General features: G+C 37.2%; 1 protein-coding gene across 3 annotated transcripts; it reads right to left on the reverse strand.

The window, feature by feature from the left end:
• Positions 1-701: 701 nt before the first annotated feature.
• On the reverse strand, positions 702-18,420 carry PDPN (podoplanin). 3 transcript variants are annotated; one of them, XM_082493618.1, is made up of 6 exons: positions 18,131-18,420; positions 5,890-5,975; positions 5,116-5,209; positions 2,997-3,032; positions 2,505-2,616; positions 702-1,866 (listed from the first exon to the last, which is right to left on the reverse strand). In XM_082493618.1, the coding sequence occupies exons 1-6, from the start codon at positions 18,228-18,230 to the stop codon at positions 1,860-1,862; spliced, it is 435 nt and encodes a 144-aa protein (XP_082349744.1). In that variant the 5' UTR covers positions 18,231-18,420; the 3' UTR covers positions 702-1,859. The 3 variants fall into 3 exon arrangements, with proteins under 3 accessions (XP_082349744.1, XP_082349743.1, XP_082349742.1); XM_082493617.1 differs by having other exon boundaries at positions 2,511-2,616; positions 5,116-5,248; XM_082493616.1 differs by having other exon boundaries at positions 5,116-5,248.
• Between the last annotated feature and the right edge of the window lie 864 nt (positions 18,421-19,284).

Consider the following 19,284-nt stretch of genomic DNA (forward strand, 5'->3'; position numbering starts at 1 on the left):
TTGTGTTTTATCAGAGCAGACTCTCAAAACAAGGTATACAAGTTAAGATATATTTCAGTTTTGGTATAAACTGCCTACCTGTGGATACTGATACTGCTTCTAATGTGATGGGAGTAGTTATTTAAAGGGAAAGTCATTCCTGTGGGAAGACTTTAGTTTAGTATCTTCTTTGGTAAGGAAGAGAATGACTGTTCCAGGTAAAGTATTACTAGGTGTACAAGCTCAGCAATTTGGACACAACTATATTTACTGACAGCAAGCTACAAACTGAAAACTTGTATCCAAATATGCTTTAATTCTGAGATTGCCAAAAGGTCTGAACTCAGACTTCAGAAAACTAGTTTCTCTTTATGGATAGAACAAAAAAAAAAAACACTCATATCTGGAAATCACAGCCTTTGGAGCTAGTCTGCAGTTCCTAGCATAGACCAGAATGAAGATAAAGCTTACTACTCATCAGTCATCACAGACCGAGTACCCCATTACATGAGCTTAAGAACTGCACTAAAGACTTTTAATTTTTTCTTTCTCACATTTAGTTTTGATGATAGTTTAATTTATCTGTCTAATGAGTTGGTTGTAGACGCTGCACTGACAAGACAAGTGGCAAAATAATTTAGGGAAGTTGAGGGAAGTTTAAAACATTTTATAAGATTTTTTTTTTAAAGAAAATAAAGAACAATTATTGTAAAATAAGACCATTTACATTATAATTTTTATTTCCAAAGCTTGGGTTGATATGATAGTTCATGGCACATGAAAGAAACAGAAAAGCAAGTCTAGAGAAGTTGACATGTTTAACAAGTACTGACAACATGGATTATTGATTTTTTTTTTTTTTTTACACCGAACATGATGCATTGCAGCCATTTGACGTACAAAGCCTTTACTCTGAACTGTGCTACTTAGTACTGCTGCACTAAATATGCCATAGAAAAGTTGCAGAGTCCAAAGATGCATTATACCTTATCAACATAGTCTGATCTAGTGTTGCACACATATCAAACAAGCCAACTATACAGTTAGAAAATGAGACAATTGTATAGAAAAAAATTGTATACGCTAATTCAAAAGCTTCAACATGTCAGCTCTAAAGTGTGCTGAGTAACTGGTTAAAGTGACCCATCAAAATTGGGTATTTTCCAAGCACCCTTTAATTCAGGATGTGTATTTCAATCCCTGCATGTCTCTGCAACAAGAGAAGACAGGAAATTCCTGGTGCGACAGTCAGATGAGCAAGCTTTCAGTTGGTAGGCCAGTTCCAGCTGGGCCTACCATATTTTGCCACATAACGTAAGTATCAAAAGCAGGAAATCCATATCAACAGTGGAAAGATTTGAGCTTTCAATATCTAGTATTTCCTGAACTTGTAAATAATTGGTTCCTCTGAAGCTAATTCCTCCTTTATGATATATAATTTGGTAGATAAGCATGTCACAAGCACCTAACCACCCAAAAACACATACAACATTCTGGGTATGTTTTTTTAAAGAAAAGCATAAAATGTAATGTGAACTAATCTTTGGTAGCATTTAAAAATCAAGCTAGCATATATTACCTGGAAATCACATTTCAGATGTAAATCTCATTGCTGCTGTGTTTTTTTCTTACTGCATAATCTTTCTTCTAGTAAATTCCTGGTTAGTAAAAATCCTATTAAATGTTCCATACTCTGTAGTCTGGGGCAGGGGGAGGGTCCTTAGGGTCGTGTGGGATCCCCATAGATCTGGAGTTCTTCAATTGTATTTTCTATGGATCATCTTCTCACACTAATACAGGAATAGTCTTTAGTTCTTACAAAATAAGAAGCACTTGTATTTACTGGCATAGAATGGCTTGGTTGCTTGTTTCACCCATTTTCAGGGCCTGTAAAATGAAAAACATAGACATTTTATTGTTCATAGTTACCCAAATGCTAGTTATGTGATCTTTTTTCCTCCCTCTCCATGTCTTTCCTGTCACTGCTTTATTTCTCTTCCCAGTTCATATTTTGCTTTATTCTAATGCTGGGTGAACAGTATTTGTTAAATGTAGTGTGGTTTTCTAACAACTTCATAGTTTGTAAAGCACTTTAGGTGCTTTACAAAGCATTGTGTTGGTACCAAAACAGCTTCCATAAATGACCAGTGCAATAAGATAAAGATGACTTGACAGTGTTCACATGTTATCCAGCACTATCAGAAGTTCATCCTGTAATACTTTGTAGTGAGTTTTACCTCTGTGCAGTAGAGTAATCCAAAACTCATGCACCTGATGAATATTATAACAGCATGCATGATGAATATTATAACAGCATGCAGTATCTGGCAAACTTTTCTGAAGCATGTGAGGGGGTTTATATCACCCACATCACATTGGCGGCTCTTGCTGAATCAATAGGCACTGTATAAATGAAAATAGGTTATTTTGTCAAAGTAGAAGCATTAGAAATTTCCAAAGCAATTCCTGCAACCTTGCTGAGAGGATGATGCTTGTTTGAAAAGCCTAATTAGCAATTTACTTACGAGTACCTGCCTGACATCTTCCTTACAACAGCGATGATTATTCCTGCAAGGATTCCAACTGCAACTATGATTCCAATAATTATTCCAACAAGTGCAATTGTTTCCAGACCACCTGAAAGAGTAAATCAGGAATGTTAGCATGTTTCTCTTGGAGACCATTGATAAGAGGCTACTGATAGAACTGACAGTTTTCTGCTGCATCCCACTCCCTGGGGAAAGTGCCCACATCTTGTGAACTCTGGAGTAGGTTTGGTAAGTTCAGCAGACTTATTTGTACCTGCAAATATGCCTTTGGGCTGGAGGGCTCCATATAGATATGGCTATGGAGATGGTAATCTGATGAACCAGAGGAGGCAAATCAGGAAGCAGGTCATGGCTCCTCCTGACATTTTTATTTAAGAATAGCATGGGCATAGCTAGTAGCTTCTAGAAGGTTATCACCTGGCAGTTAAGTTCTCCCTTGTCTTTATAATGAATTCTTTTGTTTAATACCTTTTTCAGTTTTCTCTGGTTCCCCACTCAGTCCACCTGTAAAGCCAGAAAGAGAATAATTACTTAATTACTTGCTCTGGTTTGTACGGAGTTTTGCATCTCAATTCATAATGCTATATCCAAGGAAAACTTTTATCAACTATAATGGTTTGAGAGCTGTGTAAATAGGTTGTTCTTTTTATAGGAAGTGAGAAAATGAAAAGCTTGAGAGAATGTGTGCAAAGAGCTCTCTGAAATAATAGAAAGAAATTAAAATCTATGGGACTGATTGTGATCTAATATATACTACTGAAACTTAAGTATGATCACATTAAGATCAATAAATATATGCCTGGTATAAAATAATAATTAAGACAAATCAGATTTTAATTGTCTGAGACTGATTTATGCTGATAAAATTTTTCCTTGTTCTCAATGTTATTTGCTGAACTACTCTTTGTCTATTTAGAAAGGCTTTTTGTCAGTGTAAAAGTTCCTCAACCTTCCTGAAGTAGGGTTTTTTTTGTGTATAGAAGACTCTACAAAATATTATACCTCTCTCTTTCTGGAATTGAATTTGTAGCTGAGTCCCCATCAGAAACAGATAAAACACAAATGTTAATTCTAATTCATTAGAAGTATGTCATTCCAAATCCTTAGCATATTCTTTAGGAGACGTCTGAAAATTTTATCTAAAATTCAAATCTGCCAAACACTGCTTCTGTTATTTAATGGTGAGCCAAGACAAGAGGTCTGCACTGTCAGGAGAGACAAGCAGGCTGGGAAAGGAGATAAAGCACATACAACTTTTAAACAAATGTCTGATTTATTGAAGGATATGAAAGTGCTGCAGAACATGGAAGCTTCCAAAAGCAGCTAGCCAAAGAGAAGTGTTTGCTCATAGCTTGTTGTCTAGAGGTAATTGGCTTAGGCTACTTAGGGGAGAAGTAGTAAACAATATATATATACTACAGGACTTTGTAGAAATACAACTGCCACCAGATTTGCTTTAACTGTTTCAAAGCAAAGCCTATATGCTGAAAACAAACTGACCTGAAATATGATTGACAGACTGCCATTCCTGTGAATTAAGTCTCACTGATGTATTGTGATAGGTGAATGTGACATATTTGTGAGCCTTGCAGACTTCCAATATTTGTAATCTGATTTCTGAGTTCGTATTTGGGGTAAAGTGCACTCTGAGCATCTGTTGGCAACAGACACTACTGTCCACATAAATCGGAGAAACCGTTCTTCATTTAGCTGGTGTGCTAAATTTGCATTTAGTTATTGAAAAGCTGTCTGACAACAAAAAGACATCTTTTCTTGTAACAGCTCATCTGACCATTTTAAGGTGAGATTCATGAAACTTACTGATACTGTTACAGGACTGGAATATCGGAGCAGAAACTATGGTGCTTGTGTTCTGTTACTCTTTACTGATATGCATAAGAGTGAACCACTAGGAACAATCCTTGTTCAAAAGCCATATAGAGCATGTGTCCGTTTATCTGTGTCTATACATTCTTCTGTACGCAATCGGACACAAAAGCATAGGGACTCAGCAGGCTGTCTGGAAGATGCTAAGCAAGCATAAGGTAAACAGGTCAGAATGCACTTTATCAACTTTTGCACCAATTTGTTGCTTATTGACTAATGTATGGACATGGGTGCAATTTGCTTTGTATGTGCATGACAGTAATTTGTGTATCCAGGGAAGACAACTCAGCAAAAATTCAGAGGGGAGCCAGATTGTAACAGTTATGGCTTCTGCATTTGAGGATCTTTTGAGTTGGTTAATAAAAAAAAAAAATTCTGGACAGCTGTTTTATTTTTTTTTTCATACTAATCATCTGAAAAGAAAGTGAAGGCTTTGGAGAGTTATTGCCTGTCTTGGAGTAGAACTGGCAGTGCACTGGTGGAAAAAAATGGTATAGCTACTCATTCCTTTTGTCAGCACACATCTGTTATGAAGTTAGGAGGTGGAGTGATTATTAAGGAATAATTTGCCTTTCAAAAATCAGCAATGCTGCCTTTGAGAGCACCTTAAACTTGGTATTTGAATTTTCCAGATACTGTTTTGCAGATGGCAGTAGAACTTTGGTACAATAAAATAGAAATGAAAGATTGTATTTTTTACCATCAGTATTTTCTGTGTTAGCTTCGTAACCAGTAGAATTTTCACTGTCTTCAGTTGGGGCAAATGCACTTTCTGTGGTCATCAGTTGTCCAAACTGCAAGAGATTTGTTACATTGTGTAGTCTTGTGGGCAACTACAAGAATTGGGGGAAAAAGAGGGAAAAGAAAGCCTCAGTACAATCAGTTTACATGTATGAAATTAGCATTTAAATTTCTTGGTCTGTCAGGTCACCTGTGGATTCTTTCTTAGCCATCACCTGTCATCTTTGACTTGTGTACAGTGACCAAAAAAAAAAAAAAGAAACCAAAGTAAAAGTAAGCTGACTTGGCTTCTCAGCTGGAGGCTTTCTAGATCAGATGACCTCTCAATAGGACTACAAAAGGTGTAGGAGAGATCTACAGAATGTTGCAGACCTGCCCTTTTTGGTGGTGTTTGGTGTTTTGTTTTTTTGTTGGGTTTTTTTTTTTTTACACTGGTTTGCTGGTTTGGCCTCACTGAAGTTGAGAGAGGTACTGAATTAGAAGAGGCAAATGGCAGTGAATAAGCAGGTTAAGAATGCTTTTTGCAGCACAGAACTGCCAAAACTGTTTTCAATTTTGTCACCTTCAACCTGATTGCTTGCAAAGCAAAAGCACTTCCATTCAATCTTTTATGTTAGAACTAAAGGTTATTCTATATAACTTATAATGATTGTTCAAAATCTAAGCCAAAGACAATACCAGGAATATGAAATCAGGGTAACCTAAAGGAACCTTTATTTAGAATGATACTCACCAGGGTTGGTAATTCTTCAAATTCTGTGTCATTTCTGTCTCTGAAATCAATTGTTGCACTTTCTTCTCCTTCTAGAACTGAGCTTGCTGAATAAAATTTTAGAAAATGAGTTAAGATTTTACTTGCTAGTCACATGTTTTGGCTACTTTGACATGTAAATTTTGTTAAGCATGGGATCTGTGTAGTGTTCCATCCCCCTGCCCCTGTGCAAACTAATTTGGATTAATTTTGAATTCTGCTATACTCTTGTACAAAGCTGTAGGACAAAGCTTAAGTACACACCACTTAACCCTGGCACAATCTTGAAACATTGGTTACTAAACATATTGTCCAAGAAAAGTTGGCTTTTTTTTTTTTAAAGAAAAGATTGCCCCCTTCTCTCCCAGGTGGATGCGACTACTCCAGATTTCGAGTTAAGCACTAGCTTATGCTTTTGGATAAATTACTTCAGTCATCTTCCATTTTCTAAAATAGCAAGAGCTTTCTCCCATCTTTCAGCTCAGTTCCAGCTGCAACCTTTATTTTTAGAACTATCATTAATGTTTATGGGTATAGCTATAGTTTAGAAAATATTCCTACAGAAATCTATTCAGAGATTTTTCTAAAGTTGCAAACCTTACTTGCCATAACTTGATTTTTTTAGGTAACAACATAAGATTTCCCTTTTTATTCTAGACCTATATATATCATCTGTGCTCTTTGGTATGATGGATATTGAAATTTTGGCCCACGCAATGTTCTGTCTTTACAAATACAGCCAGACTTCATCAATAGGAAAAATGAGATGGAACAAGGTAGAACATGAAGGATATGGGTATGAGAAGATAACTGGCAGTATCAGGAAAATATTGAAAACAGAAGTATCATTTGATTGAGTTTCTTCCTGAGTCATAAATTTATGACTGTACACAGTATGATGTTAATGTAGTGTGATATTTCTTGGGATTTTCTAATTCACCATGACTATAAAGCTAGGTGAGGCTGCTTGTTATGCTGTTGCCTGGACCATAAGAGTTCTGCTAATTCCAGATACCAGTGTTTAAATTTAAGCAAAGAGCTAATAATAGACATTGTCCTGAGAGCAAAAACTTCAGGCAAAAACCCGTAAAACTTCTGGAAAATTCTTTCATGGATTCAGATTTTGCATCTAACTTCTATTTATTTCAGCAATTGGAGCAAAAGGTTGTCCAAACATTTTCAAATTGTTTTATACTTTTTCAGCATAATACTGAGTTTCTGCTCAGAAATATTGCAATGAGAGCTGAAGATTGTGTGAATGAGCCATGTTTATTCCCTTCAAAAAGCTGACAATTTTTAGAGGGGATGGAGAAAACCCTGGATGCTCACACATCGTTTCCCTATGATATATGCAAAGTAACAGTTATCAGCTGCTGATAGGTCGTCTTTGTTCATAATTAACCTAATCCTTTTTTCCTTTGCAAGATAGTTTGATACCTCTAATTTGGTAAATAGGAAGTGGTAGATTGGTAGTGCTGTGTAGTGATCTCTTCAGGGAGGAGGACAGCTATTCACATGAGTTACGTAACAACAGAGATTTACTGTGCCATTTGAATATTTTATGTAAGAAATTTGATGACCTGCTTGTTTTATTAAATCTTAGAACTGTTTCTACTAATTTCACCTGTTTTATTAGTGACCTGCAAATGTTCTCACCTCTTCTGTATTTGAAGTTAGACTATTTCTGAATTGTTAGTCTAGTTCCAAATAGTAAGACTATTTCCTATGGAAGACTTTAATACTCCTAAATGCACCACCCTACTTGTGTTGTATATGATATAGAGAAAAGTAAACAATTTCTTTCTGTGTCTGAAATTAGAAAGAACGGGCATTTTGCTGGATACCAGTCAAAATTGAAAAAAGGATATAATCACTTTAGATCAGCTGCATGTATATCACTTGGGAATTATTTGTCTTTAATTGTGAGTTCTATTTAACTTTTTTCATTTTTTAGCTGCCCATTTTTAAGTAAAAATATAATTTCAAATGAAAAAATATTCAATTTTGTAATTAGTAAAAAAAACCACACTGGTACTTTAAAGGGAATTTTTCATACAAAGGATGAATGACATTGAAAAAACATAATCTCTGGTTTTGCTTGAAACTCTTATCTGAATTCTAATGGAAACTTGAAAAAACTTTTTTCTTGCTCCCAAAACTCATTTTTGAACCAAACTAAAAAAATTTTCATTCATCTCTAGCGATGTAAGACTGAAAGCTTTTTTCCATTGCCAGGAGACTCAACACTGACCTAAAATTAGATTTCTAATATGATGTTTACTCAAGTAAACAGAATTTTGTTTTCATACCTTTATAAACCTGAATACAAATAGACTTTCTATTTAAGAGCCAAAAGGGTGTGCAAGTAGTACTTTAGGCACTTAACAGATGAAGAAAGTGTATTAATGTTATGCCAACATGAGGCCTACTATAGTGGCTAATTAAACCAGCCAGTCTCCCCAAAAACACCTTATAATCCATGTAAAGATTAGAATAGGCCAGGGTAAATCATATTTCTAAGTTAGATGGTAAAAATAACATTTTGGTCATTTTTGATTGAAATGCCCCAGGTAAGCAGCCTTGAAAATTTTCTGTTGAGATGGCACAAAGGGCGCTTGACTTCTAGGTGTGTTGTTTTAGCCACATTCTAAATACCAGGGCATTTTAAGGTGTGGCACTACTTTATAATACTTACTTTTTGCTTATAAAATAATGTCTTTAAAGTACAATATTGGGATTATGCTAAGGAAAAGTTAACTATAAAGAAAGAAATAGCAATAGAGCTCAATGACATTATTTGTGTGTAGATTGGTTTACCTTGTAATCCCAGTCGAAACTGAAAAAACATCCTTTATTCACTAGTTGCGAAATAAGCACAGATGGAGAAGACCAATTACCAGAGGAAAAACTCCAAGTAGAAAGTGAAATGAGTTTTGTGTGTTTACAACAAGCAGCTTATTCAAAGAAGCAGCTTGTACTTTTGGCATGCTTGTAGCTTTCAGCCCTGAAGAATTAACTGATAGTGAAGGCAGGAAAGGAAACGCTCGCAGAACAAATGTCTTGAGAATTAGTGAATGTCACAAAGAAACATGAAATGATTATTCTTTGTGTGATAAAATTATTGCAGATTCTTGGTAATGAGTGACATGTAGAGGATCTATTTCAGTGCATTTGCCCTCAGTGCACAGTGATTGACAAAAGGAGGTGGCCCAGATTAATCTTGCCTAATTTTAGGTTCTTAATAAAGGTGCCTAAATAAGGTGTCTGCCTGCCCTTATTTTCTTTTATAGTCTGTAGGGAAAGATAAATACTTCCAGACAGTAATTCAGCTCACCTGAGATGTGGGTCATCCTTGGTAGTGCTGCCTTTCCTTAACTGTAACAAACTAGAATAATATGCCTCCCCTGTTAGCTTCCTAAAGCTCACAGATTGAACTGATTCCTGTCAATGTGAAGGTCTTGTCCCAGCCCTATCCAACCCGCATAATACTGTGTTCAAGCTGAGGCCCTGTATTTGCTGGAGAATAGTCCCTGGACTGCATTTCCAGGTTTGTTTTTCCGGACAGACACTGGAGGTGGTGCGGGTGGTGGTTAAGCAGACACTATTACCAAAAGACAGACTGGGAGGTAGTTTATCAGTGTATTGCATTTCTAGGAAGGAATACTTGATACTAGACAATACTTTGTCAGAGAAAGTCATAATAAAGTAAAAAATATTTAAATGAAATTGAGATAAACTATTGGATTTGAAACATCTTTCCCTGTGTCCAGTACAAGGCATATATAGCACTGATAAGAGAGATGTAAATGGCATGTAAGGTGCTTTAGTCATTTGTTGGTTTCATCTGATGGGGGTCAAATGTAGCAAGCGCCATAGGGTTAAGTAGTGTTTCTGCATATGCTCTTGATATTATCTTAGAGGAGGCTGTAAATAAAAACAGTGCCTCACAGTGCTTTGTCTCCTCCTAGCACTATGGCCTCTTCTGTTTGCAGCTATACATTGCTGCGGATGTGAATTAATCATTGCAGCTCTTTCTGCCAAAGTTCCAGCTGGGTGCGTTTCAGTTCAAAGTCCCCAGCTGCTATCAGGCTGCAACTTCTCACACCAGGAGAAAATTTGATGTCTTTAAAAGTTTAATACTGCTTTGAAAACATCCCATGGTTAGCATTCCATGACCTACTTAAGGGAAGATGAGCTCACTGCTCGTTTTTATGCATGGAGTGACAGTTTACTAGAAAAACCTCTTAGGGTTGCTTTCAAAGCACAGTGGTTTTGTTGGAAAGGAAAGTGAGTTGTAAAACTGTTGTTCATTAGCATTTCTTTCAGGTACCTCCAAAACCAACAAAGATACTTTTGAAGATGAAAAATGTTGTAGGATCTCGTTTCTTTCCCAGCAGTCTGAATAAACCCAGGCCCTAGTGGGCAAAGGCAGTTGTAAGCCTGTATTTTAGCTTAGTCCTTGAAATAGGAAGCCCTCAAAATAGGATGAGTTTCCATCTCTGTGATAAGAGACCAGTAGGTAAAAATGGCTAACCTTAAAGGATTCCCTCTAGCAAGAACTGAAATAATCTTTATTGCTCGTTGCCCCTCTGCTATGTACAAAAAAAAAAAAGGCAGCTTCAGTTATTTATAACAGCTAGAAAAGTTAACTAGTATGTTAACTGTCAAACAAAAGCTTTGATCTTAAAATTCAAGTTTATTTTTATGTGTATCTTTTTGATATGTTTCATCCTATCCAGCTGTGCTAGATTGGTGCTTTGTGGAATGCTTCTCCAGAAAAGCAAGGGAAGGAATGTAGTGGGATGGGTCACTTGGGAGATACCACTCTTCTGTTTGAGCTATTACTGAGCTAACTCTCTGGAGTTGGCTGATGTTTTTTGGTATCTGCTTACTGAACTGTTACAGACCAAGTGGTGTTGTTTGAAGAACTGAGGATGTATGTGTTAGCCATCCTGTTTTGGCCATATTTATCTTAACATTTATGTCCTGTTAGAGGAATTCCCTCTCTGAGGAAGCATTCTTCACTCACAGCTCTTAATTTGATTGTGAGCAGAGTCTTAAAGCCAGTATCTCATTATTGGAATCTTGTTCAGCTGTAGTTCAATGGGAACTTTTATTCATGGTGGTCAAAGTCTAACAAAAATGTATGATTTGATAAGGTATCTGCCCTTTCAATACTTGATGTCTCAGCAGCACCTCTGTAATTTTCAAATACAAATCGGTCTGTTATTTGGCTTCATCTTAAATTTAAACTTATTTCAGTCAGGTCCAAAATCTACCTCATCAGCTTATGTTTCTTTGAAAGTAGTTTTCCATTGGTTTTCTATAATTGCTAAAGCACTTTCAGATATTTAAAAAAAACATAGGTGTCTCCTTTTTTTTTTTTTTTTTTTTTTTTTATGTGAAATGGTTTGACACTGCCAAATCCAGGCTACAAAACTTTCTGGCTGAATTGGATGTGAGGCTTTGAAGAATATAACGTAGTGGATTCTGGGTTTTGCCTTCTGGGTTTTGAGCCTTTGGGCAGTTAAAACTTTCAGACTTCAGGAAGGCAAGGAAGTTTCATGATGAGAACTAAAACTTTCATTTGTACCTGTGGCTCCAGCAAAATTCAAGACATCTGCAGTATCCTTAGCCTGTTTGGGGCCACAGCATTGGCATTTTCTATTTTTCTGTTAATTCTTTCTGGAATTTTGATTAAAATATCATGCCATGACAAAGAAAAATGCCCTGGCGTATCTTTGTGTCTAGTCTTTTTGTTGTTCAGGAGGAAGTATGTACTGTCTGTCTAAATCCTGGAGAGCTTAATGCAGTTACCTTATACAAAGACTGACAGCTTTGCTTTATACAATGAAGAAGCTGAATGACAAAATACCATGAACTTTGGAAAGTATCTGCCAGTTGAAAAATGGTCATGATGCACAAGGAAGGATTTAGCTCAGCCTTATTTTAGAGTATGACTGACTGTGTTCAGGTATTCCATGTAGCTCATGATGACAATGTTTTGCTGAATTGTCAGAAACATTTCCTCTGGTCACCACACCCTACTACAGATGGTTTCTATTGCTGCAGCTGCCTTAGCCAAAGGAGCAAAGCCAGAGTTTAAATCTACAGTGCCAAGTGGCAAAGAACCACTCAGCTGTTGCTGAAGTAAAGTAACATCTTCTGAATGTTACAATATTCTACATTGCCCATATATAGGAGACCCACAGAAAAGCAAAACAAAATATGTTTTAACTGGGCAGATATAGAGAAAAATAACTGCTCTTCAAGTGCTTGCTCTATGTATATGACCCACAACCAAAGTTATGAAACAAAGCCACAAAAGGAAAAGGTGGTAACTTACTAAGCTTTCTCTTATACATGATAAAATCAGCCTCAGAGCTGTGGCATTAAGAAGGAAGAGACTATTTAACTCAATTATGGAATATTCCTTTAAAATACTCCTTGCAGAACTAGAGATGAGTCTAAGGCTTATGCTCTTAGTAATGTTGCTGTGTCAGTCTCTGATTTTCTGTCTGGTAAATACACTGACCTCAGAGTTGCTATCCCATGAATGTGGGATAAAACCACTTTCTTAGATTTGCTGCCCCATGACTGTGTGGCAACTGCTAGTCTTACTAGTAACTTGTTTCCTCTGAGCAGTAAGGGTTTGATTGGGGCAACAAGACTAGAGTTGTGATCAAGGTGTAAGTCTCTCTTGCATCATTCTGTAAGTGGCACCTAAAACTGCAGCACTCCAATACTGTGTCTATCGCTCTGTGGCTGACAAGGCCATGAGGGTTGGAGCGAAGACGAGGAGAATAGTACAGATTTTATGGGGAGTGCAGCAGAAAGCAGACAATCTGTGTACAAATATTGGGATGTGTAAATGCAGACAAAAGGAATTAAGAAATGACCTCTAATACAGTAATAAACTAATCTTTTCCCTGAATCACTTCCTTCCCAAAACTCTGAGTCTGTAGCCATATGCCCTTTCACAGCTGCTTTGATGAAGGTTACTAACCCCTTGTATTTGCCAGCAGAACTGTTTGCACGAACACTTCCTAACTCATTTGTTTGAAATATGCACGCAAAACACTATAACTGGAAACTGGTTAGGCTTTAATTTTCACACAGTGATTTTTGGCTAGCTGCTTTGTATTGCCACACAGCCAGCAAGATCCATTCAAATATGTTTAGTCTGATTTTCATACTAATAACTTACTAGCTAATATTTGGACAGGTTTCATAGTCATAAAAACATTTTGATATGCATTTGGAACTAAGTGTGTGCCCTTTAGATTTAGCAGCAGCTCATATACTACTTAGGCCCAAGAGAGTACATTTGCCTGGAATGGTATGCACAGTGGAATTGTGCCCTCACAAAAGATTATTCTGATGCAATTTATGCTGGATGTTGTAGTGTTTGTAATCAACAAATACAAAGATGGAAAAACATGAGGAAGTCATAAAGCAACATGAGAATGTGCATAACATCACAGTTTCTTTTTCCTTTGAGAGTCTTTTGCCTGGCTTCCAAGACAGGCAGTTGGAAAGCAATAGTAAATTTATGTCTTATTTTTCTCGTTTGTTTCTCTTTAGAACATCCCAACATACCTATACTCCCAATTCTACATCTTTTCCTGAAATGCTCTGTAGCAAGTTGAGCACCACGCAGCTATGTGAGCTTTGCTGCAGCATTATTCCAAACTGAGGGTATAGTATGTGCACGCACGAATCGGAGGAGGCCCTTTTGGAGGCTGCCTGGCTGCAGCATGGGTCTGGGATGCAGTGAATAGTAGAACCTGGCAGCATTTGGGTTCCATCCTGTAGTCCCTGACCGCATCCAGACAAAAAGCAAACAAACCAACAAAACAAATGTGCAACTGAGACAGACCATATGTTAGAGCTGGGCAAACAGTAGTCATTTCTGTGGTACGCGTGTATGTACGGCTTGCCTCAAATGACACAAGGGGGAAACACTGCATGCTTCTATCGGAGTCCAACAGCCTGCATGCTGTGGGCTATCCTTCCTTTACTGTTTTTTTTTATTATCTTATTAAAATGGTCTTTTATCTCTCTAGGTTCTCAGCTGCTTATTTGTGCAGTTGACTTACGAGTACTAGATCTGGGTAAATGCCTGGGTTCAATGGAAACCGTTGAATTACAGGAGCTGAGAATCTGGCCTTTCTGTTTCCAGTTTTCACTGTGCAGCCCAAGTTTATGAAAGGCCCACTTGTGAGCTTTTAAATATGACTATACCCTTTGCTTGTAAAGTTACACAGATTCAAAAACTAACTCTGGATCAGATGGGCAAGCCCCTGCTTTCCCAATGAAGAGACAGCAAATTTTATCTGTTCTGTGCTGGTCTTTTACTAAGACGCTGCAAAATACAGACTCACTAATTTGCAGGCCCACTAACTGAGATCCAGTAAGATAATTTTCTCCTTTTAGTGATAGTCAGGTTTTGGGTACTGGATGTGTAGAGCTAGATTTGTATTATACTAATGTAGTTTACAAAAGGCATATCTGGGGACATGTGCAAGTGCATTCATTTGTCATGCAGCCAGATGCAGGGTGAAAGGTTTTGTCATGCTTATTTAGTAGAAAACTGGCTCCCTTTTGGAGTCACATATGACTGTTCATTTTGGTTGTTTATTTACTACCAGCAGTTACAGAATTTGATTTTCAGAAGAGTTTAGAGTTGCCTGACTTTATTTTTCAGTTTTTCCAGTGAACTGGGAACATAGTTTGGGTGAATCAAGATACTTTTGAAAAACTCCCTTCTTGTAATTTTGTCAATTATGGTTTTTAGGATTTTGAAAAACAAACTTTTTAGTCTTTCATGTTTTACTGTAAACTTCAATTTCCTTTCGTATCATATAAACACTTTTCATCTAAGTTACCCTGTCAATGTGCTTACTTTTAGTCCAAAACAAACGTGAAGTAACATGACCTAGTATAAACCTGTTTAATTTTGAGTTGCATAAGGAGTTATAATCTAGTATTTGCCTCTAGGTAAGATTAGACACATGGATAGTTGATAGACTTCTAGTGACAAGTGGTAACTTGTTAAACAATCATGTTAATTTTTTGTTCATGTTATGTGACAGCCAATAGAGTAATCTCCTGCTCTGCAATGATGCTTGCACCATGGGAGAAGCTTCAAATTAGGAAATGTGTTGCTTCTGTAAAGCACTCGTTTGAATGCTTGTGCTTTTAATTGTTTGATTAATGCTGTGCTCAGAAAAAAAATTTAGGCCAACGTCCATTTCAACTCATTTGGTCTGATCCTGTGTGTGAAGACTTGCTTGAGTTTTTATGTGCCGAACAGGATCACAGAAGGACAGAAATGTATCTGCTAATCATTCAATAGGAAATGCTTTAGTGTAAAAATTTTTCAGCTTGTGTAGTGCTCAGGGCTGTGCTTGGCTGTAAGAAAGACAAAATACTTGGCTGTTTCAGTCAGGATTTAAACCATGAATGGATAACACAAATACAGCATGTGTGAATGTGTTTTAAGTAGACAGTGATGTAAGATTTGTTACTAGGTTTTCTTCCTGTATTTTTGCTAATTTTTACCATTAGTTGTATTTGGAAGCTCACACATGAAGAGTGAAGTGAACGAATAAGCTAATTCTCCTTTTCTTCCACATCAGTACAGTATTTTAGGCTTTTATGGCTTTGTCTTGCTTTGTGACCCAATTAAAGGAGCCTTTATCCTTTCTTTTGGAAACCATGTTGCTGAGTTTGGGACCGAGTATTCCTATTAAGACTAACACAAACCCAGGAAATTGTAACTTAAATCTTCATTTTTAAACTACTATTGTTAGATGTAATTTGCATGCTCTCTATGAGCTAAGAATGTTTAAGCATTTCTGACTTCTCTTGTAAGATTCATAGGCTTTCACCGAAATGTTGTTCATAGGTTGGCTGATAGTCCTGTTATTGGATCAGTGGTAACTGCTATTTTTCAATCACATTTCTAGTTCACAGTTGTCCTGAAATGGTTTCAGCACCTCTGGCTTTTTTGTAAAGTTGCAGCAACTTAAAGTCTGCAGATACTAATGAAACTACTCAAATTGCATATCACTACCTGGAAGCGGAAAAATGCTATGCTCACAACAGCTGAATTCAGTTTATTTGGCAATTCAAGGAGGAATTTGGAACCAATAATAAACATTTTGGAAATATGCTTCCTGATTGGGGGGGGAAAAAATACTTTTCTTGGTTCAGTCTCAATCCAGAAAACGGAGTGCCCAATTAAGAGTAGCTGCAGATTTATTTATGGCCTGACCAGGGTTAAGGGTATTAGAATCTGATAAGGAAACTTCTTTCTCTGAAACCCTCAGTCCAAACTGTCTACCCCAGAGGTTCAGGTACCTGAATATACCCACTCCACCTAGCGCTATACAAGCCAAAAACATTCTCCATCTTCACTGTCAGTGCAGTTGGAGATTGCTGAGGGTGGCATTGTCATTTTAAGTCTTTTCTAACTTGTAATTGCTAATGGTTATCAATAAACAGCGGTGATACACATGCTAAATATGTGGGACTTCCTTATTTTATATCTGGAGTCTTTTTTCCTGGTGTATCTTTTGGAAGTTATCCTAAATGACTGACCCCATGGGAAGAAAAAGTCATAAGATCTCAACAGACACAGAAAGCCTTAAATGCTGTAAACCATGTTCTAGATCCAACTATGGAGTTCAATGCAGACTATATTGGTAATAAAACAGAGGCAGAACCTTGCAAGCAGGAAATATTTTAACATTTTTCTGGCTAATAGGGTTTGAGCCTGATTGTTGCTGGGTTCCTTCTCAGAGTTGAGAGAAAATATACTTAAAAATTCCCCAAAAGCCTTAAGATGAAATACCTTTTTTTCCCCTGTAATTCTAGTATCCTAGAAACTGCTTAAGATAGTTCTAGAAAATTGTGGTGGATTTTGCCTCATCTGTAATGGTTTCAAGCTTTGGTACTTTCAACATTGATGCATTTTAAGGATAGGCTAGCTGGGTGAGCTTCTAAGTGCTATCCCAGAGACAGCCTAGAAAGCAGTCTTTGGGACTTGCCTAATACTTGTTGATTTTAGATTTTCTGTGAAATTTTGAGGCATAACTCCAAACTTTCAGCCTCATTCTGACATACAGAACACTAGGAATTCCTGTTAGAAGTTTCAAGCCAGCGTCCACTCATACTGTATGTTGATACAGCTCCATTATTTCCAGCAGAATGATACTGACTGTCACCAGGCCAAAATCAGGTCATATGTTTCAGTTAGGGTCTCCAAATCCAAGTCAGACAAGTAGATTTAGGCTTTGGAAGACTAGTGGGTTGAGTTTCAGGTTATTGTTTTTGGAGTGCTAGTACTTGGAACATGCTCGGTAGCAACGGTAGCTGTATTTCACCGCTACAGCCATACTTTCTGTTTGCGCATCCATCGTACATCAGGCACATTGCCTGATGGCCAATTCATTCATAATGAGTCAAATACTATGCAGAAAGACTGAATTTGAATGTTATATTGCTGGAATCAAGTACTGATCAGGGTAATTCTGATTTACTGTTAACAAATCAGACTCGACTCCTTTAGCTGTGAAAGATTTAAACACCTGTTTTACATTAAAGTGTATGTTGTATTTTTCTTATAAAATTCAAAAGCAATAGCTTGTCAAATAAACTTTTTCTGAGTAGATACATAACACTCTTCAAATCTGTCTTGGGTAATAATTCTTCCTGTTTCAGTTTCCATCACTTGTATATATTGCTTATGGCCAAGTTAGTATTAGCGAAACCCCTCATAAGGCTCAAATCTAGCTGTTGTAATGCCTCTAAGTACAGATGCTAAACTCTTGAATGGAAAGATTTGTAAGTTATTTTCATAGAGTTTCACCACCTGAAGGTCAGTTACAACTAAATAATTGCTTGCAGTCTCCTTTGTGTATGTTACAGTGAAACTGAAGACATTTCCAAGGCTGCTGATGTAATGCCGTCCCTGACTGCTTGTACTGTTCCCCTTCCCTTACAGACATACACAGAAAATTCTTTTCCAATAGTGCATAACTCATCCCATCTGTAAACTTTTGATGTGTTTCTCTTCTGATTACAGCCATAGTAAATGCCCGGTAGTAGCTTAAGAATTCGAAAGAAAGTTTTATAAAGAGGACAGAGCAACTAAGCACACAAACTGTTAAATCACAGGAAATGACTGGAAATAATTTTAACCAAAGTTCCTTCTTACCTTCTTCAGCAAGTGCTATGAAAGGCATGCTCCCTAGAACGAAGATGAAGAATTGAACTTTAATGAACATCTTTGATCTGCTTAGAGAACCGCTTTCCATGCTGATACCAGATGGATTCAAATTCTGAATAATTTTGTTAGAGGCAGGAGAGAATTGAGATCACAAAAAGAAATCACTGCAAAAAAGACTTCGGTATTCCAAATATTCCTTTAACTGCTGTAGCCTAAAGGGGGAAGGTTTTCCCAGATGACAACTATACAGCTAAAGAAAACTGCGTGGAGTCGGCATTATTTTCTTTAGCCAAGGGGTGGGAGCATGCCTAAGGTGGTCCTCAAAGGCGAGCCAGGCCCGCCCTCTGCACTCTGTTTGGTCAGTACTAAAATTATGATCTCAGCCCAGGTTTAAAGTTACAGGAGCTGCTTTGGCTTTCCAAAGACTTTTATTTAGCAAAGGGGGAAAGGGTATTTAGGCAGAGCGAGGTGTTCAGGGAGTTCCCTCCCTTCTGCAAACTGTCCTTAAATATTTGAGGAACAACACTAAGGACACTTTTCCTGTTATTTTCAGCAGTGAACTGATGGTTTTTTCATTTCAAAGTGAGCCCCTGTGTTTATCTGAGCAAGTGTTGTAGTGAATGTGCATTTAGGGATACTGAAATAGTTTTAGGACAGGTTATTTAATTCTGCAGTAAATACTGTCTGAATTTTTCTGCATGTCTAAGTCTCCCTCAGCTTGTGTCCTCAAGTGACACCCTAGCTCTACTCTAGCATTCATCTCTGGCCACATGCTGGCTGGCCTCAGTGTGCTAATGTCACTCTACAGAGATAACGGAGTCTTCCTTGTATGTAACTATTAGTAGTACAGCTGTACAATGGTCTGTACAAGACTAGTTATGTCTATATGCTCCTGTGCATCAGCATTGCATGCCATGTATGCAAGACTAGATCAATGCTCTACCAACATCTGTAACAGATACTTTTTCTCACAAATAATAGTGGTTAGACAGGAACTGGGGCTGAAGCAGGACTTGGAGAGTAGTGATTTATATTAATCCGTTTCTGAATCTTCCCTTTGCCTTGGGCAAGGAATGTACTAATTTACATCTATTTGCAAATGTGATGAGTTTAATCAGTGCTCATGTGTGAACTAACTATGC

The sequence above is a fragment of the Vanellus vanellus genome (assembly GCF_965231255.1).
Source record: "Vanellus vanellus genome assembly, chromosome: 20".
Taxonomy (NCBI): Eukaryota; Metazoa; Chordata; class Aves; order Charadriiformes; family Charadriidae; genus Vanellus; species Vanellus vanellus.

Bases quoted from the DNA above. Each gene is read 5' to 3' on its own strand.
- PDPN (XM_082493616.1), bottom strand. From the start codon at position 18,230: ATGGAAAGCGGTTCTCTAAGCAGATCAAAGATGTTCATTAAAGTTCAA. The intron at 5,976-18,130 runs GTAAGAAGGAAC...AATTTTATTCAG, and splicing joins CATAGCACTTGCTGAAGAAG to CAAGCTCAGTTCTAGAAGGA. The intron at 5,249-5,889 runs GTGAGTATCATT...CAATTCTTGTAG, and splicing joins TTGAAGAATTACCAACCCTG to TTGCCCACAAGACTACACAA.